This window comes from Podarcis bocagei (assembly GCF_964188305.1).
Source record: "Podarcis bocagei genome assembly, chromosome: 3".
In the NCBI taxonomy this organism is placed as follows: Eukaryota; Metazoa; Chordata; class Lepidosauria; order Squamata; family Lacertidae; genus Podarcis; species Podarcis bocagei.
In genome coordinates this window covers 37578463-37590825 of record NC_138127.1, presented here as the reverse complement: position 1 = coordinate 37590825, position 12363 = coordinate 37578463, and the positions used below count along the sequence as shown (strand labels likewise).

Genomic DNA, 12363 nt, shown 5'->3' with positions numbered 1-12363 from the left:
TGCAACAGCACCCCTGTAGGCAAATAACTTTTACAAAAATTTAAACATTCTTTTAAAAAATATTTTTTAAAACAACATAAACAAATAAGCATAGAGACTTGGTTCTTTCCAAGTTCTGTTCCAAAACAAGTGAGCTAAAGAGGTTCAAACACTGGCATACTCTGGCTAAATCCTGTTTAGGGAAGAGCCATAGCTCAGTGGTATGGCATCCGCTTGGCATGCAGGAAGTCCCAGGGTCAATTCCTGGCATCTCCAGGTAAGGCTGGGCGAAGACTTCTGTCTGACACCCTGGAGAGCTGCTGCCAGCCAGTGTAGATAATATTGAGCAAGATGGAGCAATGGTATAAGGCAGCTTCCTACGTTCCTCTTTTGAGGTTCCAAGGTGCACAAAATGGGTGCTCAAATGAGGTCCCTTCACAGGTGCAAGAGATGATTGGGGTTAGTGGGAACATTCCTAGTGACCATGCCCTTGCAAGTCAGCTGTGCCTTCCCTTCCTGGCGGCCAAGCATTTGGCAGAGGGACTCTACACATGTACAGCCCCACCAACTCACTGGGGAATGCTGACTGGCCAGGAAATCAGATGGTGGGTGTGTTGACACGTGCGGAGCATGGCTGGCAGGCACACGTTCCCTTGCACCTGCTATGAGGGGATGTAGGGAGTGGGTGGCAAGCCAAGAGCTACTATTCCAATTTGATTTCTAGCAGAACACAGACAGGCTACAGCAGTCTTGAGGCTGGAGCAAGAGCATTGGCAGTGATTTCTCATGCCCACCCCTTCCTAAGAATGCAGGGCACCCACAAAACATGTGTGCATTTGTGTTTACAAATAAGCCTATACAGTAATTGTGAAGTGGGGACTGTACATTGGCAGGGGTAGTTCCAGTTATATTCTGAGGGTGCTAATGGGAATGCACTTTAGCAGCTATTTAGGGCCAAGATATACAGTAGCAGGGAAAGGTGATACTGCTTGATCAACTGGCTAGCTTATAGCATGGATTTGCAATAGGCTTAGAAGAAATGAACACATCTACCGCTGTCGGGTTGTTGGAGGAAGCCTCTCCACCAGTCACAACTGTACAGAACTATGGCCAGAATATGTTGTATACTTTAGGCAGGGAGAGAATTAAAAGACAATCCCAGTTGTGTGAGATCTGGAAAACAGAAGAAGTATTCTGTAACCAGGCATCTCTCTTTCTATCAAGAAGCATAGAAAACAGGCCATAACTTTGCTAGTTTGGCCCTGGTTTCTTGGTACCAAACTGGCTGCTTGTGTAGAAGCCCAAACTCCTGTGGCATCTAAAGCATCTCTGAAGTGGATGGTGATTCTTTTGGAAGCTCAGACAGAAAGCAGAGCCAGCCAGGCTTATGATGATTTGTCCGTGGCAATGCAGACAAGAGCATTTGGAGATTTGGGATGTGGGTCAGTGAAACAAATAAAATAAAATTTAAAATGCAGCATATTGCATATGCAAAGTGTTAGCAATAATTGAAAATGACGCTCAGCTACCTTGCCACTCCTGGTCCTATGCCAGTGTAATATCCCACTGAATCATAGAATTGTAGAGATACAAGGGGTCATCTAGTTCAGCCCCCTGCAATGTTGGAATCTTTTGCCCAATGTGGGGCTCAAACCCACAACCCCGAGATTAAGAGTTATTTCTTGCTGTACCAACTGAGCTATGTTAGATCCTCTTATTTTCTTTCTCCTCTCCTACTTCTATGATCCAACCCCATCTTCTCCTTTTCAGCACAGCTCACTGCTAAGCATTTCCTGTGAAAATGACTCCCCAACCCAAGGCCTCTTCTTTGCTGGTTCTTAGGGGCTACTTTCCCCCCTAAAGTCTCTAAAAAGGTCATAATGACATAAATCCAGTTTAATTAAACATGTGCTGGGTATTATATTGAATGTCTTCACCATCTGTTATGCTGGCAATGCTGAACACTGAATCAAAACAAGAATCTCTTTCAAAATGTGTTTTGCAGTTAATAATAATTTGGCCTTAGTTATTTCATTAGCATGCCAAACAAAGCAATGTTCAAAGTGTTGTTTGTGCCTTGTATTTGCACATACTAGGTACAAAATACTTTCTGTACCACAAGAATTTGAAAACATTGTCCAATGCAAACCACACCATGTGTGTCCCTTTCCAGAAGTTTGACAGTTTTGTTTTGGTTTTCTGGCAAGGCATCTGTGCCTTTAACAGCTGTGGGACAAACAACAGCTTGAAACTTCTTTAACAGGCAGTAGGCCAGATTGCCAGGCACATCTTTTCCTGGGAAAATGACAGGTAAATAACATACAATGGCTTGGAAATAGCCAGGGGCACCTCTGGAAAGCGAGGGCCATTTCAACAAAACATGCCTTTCTGTCCGTCCGTCCCCCCCCCCCATTTCAGCTAAAGATGATGTCAAGTTAGATCTGTGTCTGTGAGAACACCACACTTGCTATACAAAAGTAATGCAGTTTTTGACTGGGACGGAGAAAGTCAGAGAGCTTTGAGCATTGGAAAACCCATTTTGGGGCCGGCCTCTTTGGAGATCTGATGAGGGCCAATGGATTTGTTGCGGGAGTGTTGTTGTTGTTTTTTTATAAAAAAAGATATCTGCCTCCATCTATGCTCAACCTGAATATTTGTAAATAAACTCAAATAATACCCTCATGCCCAACATCAGCACCCAGAACGGTTAGGCAAACATTTGGATGGCAGCATGCTTTTAGCTGGGTGAACCTGCAGCTGCTTCCATCTTCATTTCCCCAGAATGCATCTGGGAAAATGAAGATGGCGACTGTCAGGGTTGTTTCACCCAGTGTCTTAGCAGTGCCGGTCTATGGGGGGATATGTGGTGATGCTTAGCCTGGACCTGAGCAAAGAAGCGCTGGACAAAGAAGCTGCAACTGCTACTGCTATTTCCCTTGTTGCTTAGGGCCCCTTCAAACCTGGTGCAGTCCCTAAAGACAGAAAAACCATGAATCCCTGGTCTTTTCCAAATGAAACCAAATCCAGGTAAGGACAATGCCCCTAGAACTTTTCATAGTTTAGGAAAGTGAGTGCACATGACAAGGTGGCCCCCTGTTGGTGACTGAGGGCAAAGCTCCACATTCACATCATACAGTAGCTGTAAATATTAGCAGAATGAATAAGAATAGCTTCACATTTGTGTTCCGAAGCCTTCTCTCTGGCTGGCTGGCTGGCTGATTTATTTATTTGATTTATATACCACCCTTCATCACAAGATCTCAGGGCGCCTCATGGGCTGCTTTCCACATTATGCAAAAGTTTCAGATACGTCTGCCATTTTTTCTTATGTATTGTTCCTTGCATTTTATCTCTGCAGTTTTCCATCTTTCAATCAGACAAAAGAATAAAAGAAGGATTTAAGCTCATGGGTCCTTTTAGTGAAAAACATGGTGGTACGTGTAATGCGTATTCTGAAACAGCTTCTTTGCTTACTGCTTATTCACGCCAGTGCAAGCAAATAAATAGACCAGACCTGCAGCTAAAAATAGTTCCCATATCAGATATCTATAGCACGGAGCTTCCTATGAAATGTGTCTGTCATGAATACTGGTTAAGGACTGAAAGATAGTGGCAAGGGATCTACAGATTTGCACGAGCGATTGAAGAACACAACCATCTGCACCATTCAAATAGGTTACCATTCAGACACACCATTTTGCTTTACAAATGAATCCGTTGTAGAACACTTTGTGAATTTAAAGAGTTGGACAAGTATTTCACAGCAGAAATCTCTGACTCTCATTTTAATATTTTTATAATAACTTCTGGCTCTCACTAATTTAAAGTAGTTGTTCTAACTGAAAATTACTCTTCTATATTGCACGTCATTTTGAATGTTCCTCCTCAATATATGGTGGATAAGTTAAAAGAAAAATAAAACAACCTTAGTTTTGCCTGCATTTCACTTTTCTTCTTCCTTCCATCTGATCTGGCCATAGAAAGTCAAATAGCAGATTGTGTGTGTGTGTGTGTGTGTGTGTGTGTGTGTGTGTGTGGTTTCAGGTTTTTGCAAATCAAAGTAATTCCCCCCCCCCAAATGGAAGGACTGCCATTAATATACTGAAGAACAGTCATGCATACCTCCTAGTGTTTCTGACAATGGTTCTGTGTCTCTTATTATTATGAAATGCTTTTAAAATGACACACACTCCATCCTCTTGTATACAGAAGGAACAGGCCTTTCAGTTCTGCTGTGAATTTCCATCCTTACCCTTCCCTCAAAATCTGAAATGGTACTCCCGATAGATTGTTTGCTCCAGCACTCAAGACCATTTGAAAATTATTTCTGTGCTCTTCCTTTTAGAGTGAAGTATCTGTCTCTTCTCTGATCCTATTTTAAGCCTAGAGATTTTCATTCAGTGTGCCAGTTACAGTACCTCATTCACCTATGCTCTAGTCTAAGAGTGAATATTCCATTCATACAGTGGCTGCTTTCTTCTTTATAAAGAAATACTGCTTTGTTATCTCATAGATAAGATAAGGAACCGAGAAGCCTGCTTACATGTCAAGGGACAATTGCTGCTGTATTAAGTATACGGGACTTCTGCACATGGAGGACCAGAGAAAGCAACTGAACAGTTTCTTTTAGTAACATGAGAATCAAGTGAAACCCTCTCACAGTACGTTTTGGCTCCTCTCCAATGGAGGCTTGGCTTTGGGCAGATGCTATTCTGAGTAATGCATCTCAAATGTTCTGTTAATCTATTCGGGCTGAATGAATGGCTTTCTATTTGATTTTATTCTCTTTTAAAATGCTAACCAAAAAGTGACTATTGTACGTGAATTCAGAAAGCACAAAAGCAGAAAACGCCAGCTTTTACCCTTGTGTTTGTTTTCTCCAAGAGTGGGATATGTTAGCAATTTTAGCTAACAGCTGTCACAGACAAGTTTGTTCTTGACAGATTGCAACAGGAGGGGGAGCTTTTGACTGCAGCAGCCAAGGAAGAAGAGCCTGTTAGGAAAACTGCCTCCAAACACTTGCTGTGCTGTGTGCTCTGCTAATGTTACATTTTCAGTTGCTCAAGGCCAATCTAGACGTGACGGGCAGGGCAGAGATGTGCATTTTATGCATGTGCCTTCCCCATTCACATACACAGCATTCTGGGTGGGTGCAGAGTCTATTATTGCCCTTTTCACAAAAAGGAGGATTGGGAAGAGAAACCCTGTAACTGTGGGGGAAGGGTTAGCTCCAAGGATGTGTCTGAAGCCAATTCCCACTTTGGTTCCCAGATGAAGGGAAGTAACTGGTAGCCCCACTGCTTGCCTCCATTCAGCTTCCCTTCAGTGGGACAGTGGAAAATTTTTGGAGAACAGGAGTTCACCATGTCAGCCCCTGTAGTCACGCCCCAATGTAGCCATGCCACAAATCCAGGCAGGTCTGTCTGTCTGTTCTCTTTCTCTCTGTGGCATTGCATAATACACATTGCATAATACACAATTTATTAGTACCAGCATGATTGCAATCCTGAGTATAGTATCCTGGGGTAGCAAACTCCATTGAATTCTGACTGCAATGGATCAGTTTGTGAAACACAATGAGCTTTTTACACAAGACCTCTGGCTAGCTAAAAATGCAACCTTTAGCTTTTAATTAGACACGCAAACAATCTCAGACAGATGTGTTGACATTTAAACTGTTAGTGAAAAGTAGGAACCTCGCCAAAGAAAAATGCTGGATTATTTTCCTCACTCTTAGATTCCCTTGATGATAATTTGCCACAATCTTAAAAGTCTCATTGTCACCACATTTACTTGCCATAGGAGATTCATTCAGTCACCTTGCCACTCTGATAATTTTGGTCTTGCTCCAGCTCTGAAAAAGCTCCTGAACGTCACTCCGCTACATCCCTGTTCACACATCTCCTGTGTTCCTATTTGTTGGAAGCATGGCAGCGATGTTCATAAACAACCAACGATCTCTGCCAGTTTGGAGAGGGTTGGGAGCAGGCCGATGTTGCAACCCAACTATTTATCGCAGCCTGTGGGAGCTTGTGACCAAGGACTTGTAAACAGGAGTGTTTGCAAGGGTGTTTTGTGGGATAGGCCTGGAGCGCTGCCTCATAGTGTACATAGGACCAAGAGACATGGACGGCGAGGGAGCTGCCGCCGTGACCTGCAACACCTGTGCCATGTTTGTATTCCTGTCTCAGAATATGAAAAACTACACATGCAGCAAGTACAAGCTGGTTGCCTTGCTGGAAGAGAAAGTACAGCAACTTGATGCCCACCTATCCACTTTTGAGATACCAGGCAAGATGAGAAATTTCTCAATACAGCAGAGTGGACTGTCCTGAGACAGTGATACAGGTTGGGGAGTAAGAAGATCACCCACTGCAGGAGTCAAACCCCTGGAAGAACATGACAAACAGGAGCAGGGCCCTAACTGAGAGGTGGTGCAAGGGCTGTAATAGGAAAAAACTAACCTGTACCATTCTGTTGTCAGGGAACAGGAACAGGAGCAGGATTCCTCTTAATCGAGTGATGAAGGTGAGGACTCCAACCCTGACAGGTATGCAGGGCACCGCATACCCAATGAACCTACAGAATAGCACCCCCAACCTGAGGGTGTGGCACTGCCATCATCGCATTTGGAGGGCTCTCCTGCAGAAGGCCTGAGCCTCCCCCACTCCACAGCTGTATATAAGGCCTAGGCCCCTTTAGGCAAAGAAGCATCTTGTAACCATAAGTGGTACTATTTATTTAATTCATTAGATTTCTATACCGTCCTTTCTCATAAAGCTGCACCTGGTGCTACTGCTACAAAAGCACTCAGTTTCTGCTTATTTCTTGCTGGATCAACTTCCATGTTCCCCAGAGCAAAGCTTCACATCTAGCCTTGAACCTCACCTTGCCCTATACCCTGGTTGAGCCAGAGCAGGATATCCATGGGAGAAGGGGTGGCATAAGAGTGCCAGTTTTGCTGTGGCTGGATACCCAGGACTACCTCCCCTCTCGATTTAGGAGTTCCAAATCAGGAAATGGTAGGTGAGTAACTCCCAGCATCTCTTATAAAGGACAGTGACAGGCAGAGTAGCTGAGAAGTTAGGCCAAGTGAAATCAGAAACCTTTGTAAAAAGGGTTCTGGTTAAGTAAGGTTATTCCCATAGAACACACTGAGCCAAGTGTGTCAAAGCAAGTTGCTGCTGGCACACGGCTTCTTCTAGCATTACTGGGTAACTGTCACTTGGTTGAACCTTCAGAGAAATTTTAATATGAAATAAAGAGGGACAGGCAATGGCTGGCACTTTCTAATAACATGGGTGAAACATTAAGTTCTTGCAGTCTTTGCAGCAATGCACTGGCCTGAGCACATCTGCACCATGCATTGAAAACACTCTTATACCACTTCAACAGATATGGCTGATCCCCGTACCACAGTACCATGAGAACTGCAGTTTGTTAAGGGTGCTGGCAACTGTAGCTCTGTAAGGGATAAACTGCAGTTCCCATAATTTCCTGGGTAAAGCTATGACTGCTAAAGTGGCATAAATGTGCTTTAAATGTATGGTGTGCATGTGATCTTGGGTCTTAAATTAACTTAATGCAAGGAAAGTTTATCATTTCTTCCACTTCCTACATACTCTGTGAGACGAGGTATGGGAGGATGCTGCCGGGGGGTGGGGGCAGAATCACACCAAACTGGATTGATTGACTGGGGAAACTCAGCCAGATGGGCGGGGTATAAATAATAAATTATTATTATAATATTATTCTTATCCCGCCCCCCAGCAGGCCCCTGATCCCCATCCCATATTTCTTAGCTCTTCACCCTCCAGAGATTTGGGAGGTGCAGAGGGAGTATGAAGGTGACTGCAGTGGAAGGAGAGGATGGGAAATCATAGAACTGTAGAGTTGGAAGGGACCCTGAGTGCCATCTAGTCCAACCCCCTGCAATGCAGGAATCACAACTAAAGCATCAATGACAGATGGCCATCCAACCTCTGCTTAAAATGTTATTTCTGTGAATTTAGGAGCCAAGCCAATAATGCTAGAAATTGATTAACTAAGATTTATGTTAGAATAAATGGATCCTGAAATCATTAATCATGTGTATAAAATTAATTGTTGTAGAACCTGAAGGACTTTATCCCTAGGTGAGGAGGGTAGAAGATGTCCTCCTATGATCTGCCTGACTCAATCCCTGCTCTCTTTTAGATGAGCAAGATCTTACCATGCTTAATATTGTTCTTACTATGTTTCCATGCTACGTATGCCTTGGTTCTTAGAATTTTAAAAAAAGATTTTTTTCATTTTGAATTTAAATCTGTGAGCTCATGCACTAGTTTAGCTTAGTGTGATGTGCAGAGAATATCACACAAGCAGAGATATTAACTATGGTTGTATATTGGCTCCCTTGGACTGCAATCCTACCCTGTACTCACTTACCTTGAAGTAAGCCCCATCGAATTCAGTAGACATGTGCAGGGCTGCACTGTTAACTACAGTATATAACTTGAAAGAGTGGAAGGTCTTTCTCAATGGCAGCTGGTGTGATGAAATCTGCTTACGCAGTTGAAAGTTTTATTTTCACATGCCCAAGGGGTTGAACAGGTATTCTGGTGACTTTAAGGAACTATTGTGAAAAGAACCAGATATCCACCAGAATGTTGGCGTTTCAGAGCTGAGAAGCTCCTATCTCTTGCGCTTAATTGCCTCACAGCCCTGTTTGAAGGCACACCAAATAGGGCCTTGGGGGGATATTTTATTGTGATTTGCAAGCAACTGTGGACTTGATCAGTGTTGGGGTGGATTTGCATTTCTTTCTTGCACTTGAGGAGAGGAAAAGGGTAAAATTAAAAGATAATAAAGGTTTGCAGCATTATGTTCTATCTTGGCATGTTCATAGAATATTCCTACTTTTAAAAGTAGTAAAAAAAAAAAAGTTAAGCCACTGTAGGATACCAAAACTATAATGAGCCATCGACTATGAATTTGACAAGTAGTGTCATCATAGGCCAATGAGAACTGGGCAGATCATGTAGCAGAAGAAACTATTGCAGGTGTTGTTTGTTAAGGAAAGGTGGATTTTGATCATGCTACATATGTTAATTGGCTTTACCAGCTGGATAGCATTGGTCACCAGTTGAATTAAGTACTTATAACACCAGTGTTCTATATTCAGTTGCATGATATCTTCAGTTGCATAGACTTCGTGTGTCTATTGCAGTGTACGGACAATCTTAGGGACTTAGGTCCACCACACTGCCACTGACAGCCATCCAACTCCAATGCAGCAGTGAAGCTAGAACTAACCAAAGCGTAGGGCATAATATCAATATTGCCTAAAGAACATTTATGTTAAATGTATGACCCTTAGCAGTTGTAATTTCCCAGCATGCTGGAGCTTTAGCAAACATCTCATCTCTCCCTCCCACTGTCCTTTCATGTTCCTCACACACAGCTGTTTGCCAACACACCCTCTCTGTCACTCACTCTCACACCACTAAACTTCCCTTTCAACTCTCCTTCCACTTAACTTACTCTCAGAACAGGTTCATATTGAACATGTGTGATGAACACCCTTCTGAAATCCCATTGACTAACACTGGCCACAGAAATGCCTTTAAAAAGAAAAAAACAAACCAAAACTGCAAGCATGTTATACAATTCATGAGTAAAGGCACATGCTTGTTGTATTTGACCCAACGCGGCAAATCATTTCCCAAAAGATGCTGAACAAACTGAGAAATGTTTTCCTAAAAATCATCCTAGTAAAACCCATGGAAGAAAAATGCACGCCATCTTTCAGCTTGTCAAACATTTAATTCATTTAAAAGAAGGCCTTTATTATTTCTACCCTAGAGCTGGCATGGACCATCCTCAAATCGACATCTCTTACACAGCCAAGTTTCAGATCAGTCTGTTGAACTATTTTCTGACCAAAAGCTGTAGAATCACCTCCTCTCAGTTTCTCATTATAATGATGGAATGTGATTCAGTTGACTCATCCCTAATTAATATGGGGCTGCAACAGTGGCCCTATAATAACTGCTAATCCTTTCCCCTGAATGTTGTATAGGGTCCCTGAAGTATAAAATGAAGCCCATCCTTCCATTCCCCATACCCCAGGAATGTGCTTTTGCTATTATTTCTACAAGTGAGTAAAAAACCAGCAAAGTCTGGGAAATTTAGTCACTAGAGGACTGTAGGTCACAGCCTGTCTGTACATCCAGCATCTGATAAGTGGAAAGGGAAAATATATATACTTCTTCCTTGTTAAACAGGTGACTCAACCTAGAAACAAATTGACTCTTTTTCACAATTACCATGATTTATAGCAGTGCAAAATTATAGGTTAGGTTTATTCTGAAGGGTGGATTGTTTCAAAACCATTCACAATGATGACACTAATCCATCTTTACCTGCTCAACAATAAATGGTCACATGAGACAATGTTATATGAAGACTTGTGTTCAGCTGCACAATGTGCTTTCAACTCCTGCTGGGAAATTAATGAGTCTCCACTCAATAGCACTTTCCACCCTTTGATTCTGGCTGTGTGTTAGTAAAACCTCATTTCCTTGTTTTGTAAAATCTTTGTAATAAATCCAGCTGTGATTTTGGCCTGCTTTGTGTATGATGGTTAGTTTTACCAAAGAAGTTTGTTTTAAAAAAGGGAATTCGTTCCAGTTCCGGTTCACCCCTCTGCAAAAGGCACCTAATTCCATTCCAGTTCAATTCACAACCCAGTCCTCAGCATTTTTTTGTTCCAGCCTTCAGAATTTTACAAGCTGCTCTGCTAAAGTATAAACTATGCTTAAGAAGACCAAAAAAATATCAAAACCCATGAACACAGAATGTGGCCAATTGTTTCATTTATTTTCCCCAACTATGATTTTTAAACCTAAATGGCAACATGATGGCCTTAGCCCCCCCCCTTCCACACTTGAAATGGCAACGTGTATTACAACTTCACTTACTTCAAAATGTGGGCAGCCAGCTCTGCTGCACTTTGGAGGTCTTCCTGCTCATGATGGCGCTGAATGGGGCCCTGGACCTTTGCCACAAAGACTTTGCTTGACAGCACAACTGCCATGATGTTCTTCTTCCTGGGAAGAAGAGGGTGCAGACTGTTAGTGGATGTATGTCTCACAGACTTCATAGCAGAGGCAAGGAGGGTGTGTGCCTTCCTTCTGCTCTGCAGTCCCAGGGCATCCTTTAGACCTGGGACAGCCAATGTGGTGCCCTTCAGATGTTGCTGCCAGTGCCTCTAGCCCAGGGGTCAGCAACCCGCGGCTCCAGAGCCGCATGTGGCTCTTTTACACCTTTGCCGTGGCTCCGGGGCGGGTACTAGCGAGGGGAGGAGGCGCATTGTGGCTCTTTTTGTCTTAAAGGTTGCAGACCCCTGCTCTAGCCCATTGGCTGTGTTGGCTGGGGCTGATGATGGGAGTCGGGAATCCAGCAACATCTGGAGTGCATCACATTGATTGCTGCTTGCCTTAGCTTTAAACAGGTGCATTTCTGCAGAGGCCAGAATGTAAAGAAATTGAGTTAAAGGCTGACTTAGCAATTCAGTCTCATATAGTCAGGGCTCCAAGATTTAGTATTACAAGGAAACATAAGCGGGTTTTGGGGTGCTCCAGGTGTGAAGCAGCCCTTAATGATTTCCTCCACAATGTTGTATTTAAGGTGTCCAACACCTTAAAGGGGGGGGGAGGCACATAGGAGGCATATATGTTCTCCATATATGAACATTAGAATTGCCCTGCTGGTTCAAAGAGAAGGCCCATCTGAGAGCCAGCGTGGTGTAGCGGTTAGTGTGTCCGACAAAGAACTGGGAGTCCAGAGTTCAAATCCGCACTCAGCCATGAAGCTCACAGGGGAACCTTGGCCCAGTCACTGCCTCCCAGCCTAACATGCCGCAAAGGGTTGTTCTGAGGAGAAAAACTCGCGGAGTAGGGGGTGGGGAGTAGAAAACGATGGACGCCACCTTGAGCTTGCAGGAAAAGTGGGGTGCGAATGTGAAAGCAAATAAATAAAAATAATCTAGTTCAGCATACTTGTTCTCACAGTGGGCAACCATACGCCCCGACTGGAAGCCCACAAAAGGCGAACGGCCACAAGAACAAAACCACCATATCCTAGGAAATTTGGCCAGGGAATTCGACTTTAAACGGGACTTTAAGCGCGCTGAAAGGGCTCAGGTGTACCCTGGCGCTGCTAGAGGAGCTGAGGTGCGCCCGGCCAGGGCGGAAGGGGCCAGGGGCCTGGAGGCAGGGAAGCCTGCACCGGGCGGGAAAGGAGCGCGCGCGGCCGGGGGAGCTGACCCCCCTGGCGCCAGGGGAGGGGTTACAGCGCGGCCCTTCACCGGCCTGAAGGGTCCGTCTGTTGGACAGGCGGGCG

At 43.9% G+C, this 12363-nt stretch overlaps 1 protein-coding gene across 6 annotated transcripts in view; it reads right to left on the bottom strand.

The window, feature by feature from the left end:
- The window catches only part of LOC308583082 (uncharacterized protein), a 60523-nt gene extending 48287 nt beyond the window's left edge, over positions 1–12236 (bottom strand). For 4 of the 6 annotated variants that reach the window (XR_014006036.1, XR_014006037.1, XR_014006038.1 and 1 more), the window contains exons 1-2: positions 11877–12236; positions 10941–11065 (exon numbers count right to left, since the gene is read on the bottom strand). Coding sequence is in view for 2 of the 6 variants with exons in the window: in XM_081186759.1 (XP_081042885.1) it covers positions 10941–11122 (182 nt within the window). In the remaining 4 variants the exon portion in view is untranslated. Of the gene's footprint in view, positions 1–10940; positions 11198–11876 lie in introns of those variants that run through there. The other 2 variants (XM_081186758.1, XM_081186759.1) reach the window with 2 other exon arrangements.
- Between the last annotated feature and the right edge of the window lie 127 nt (positions 12237–12363).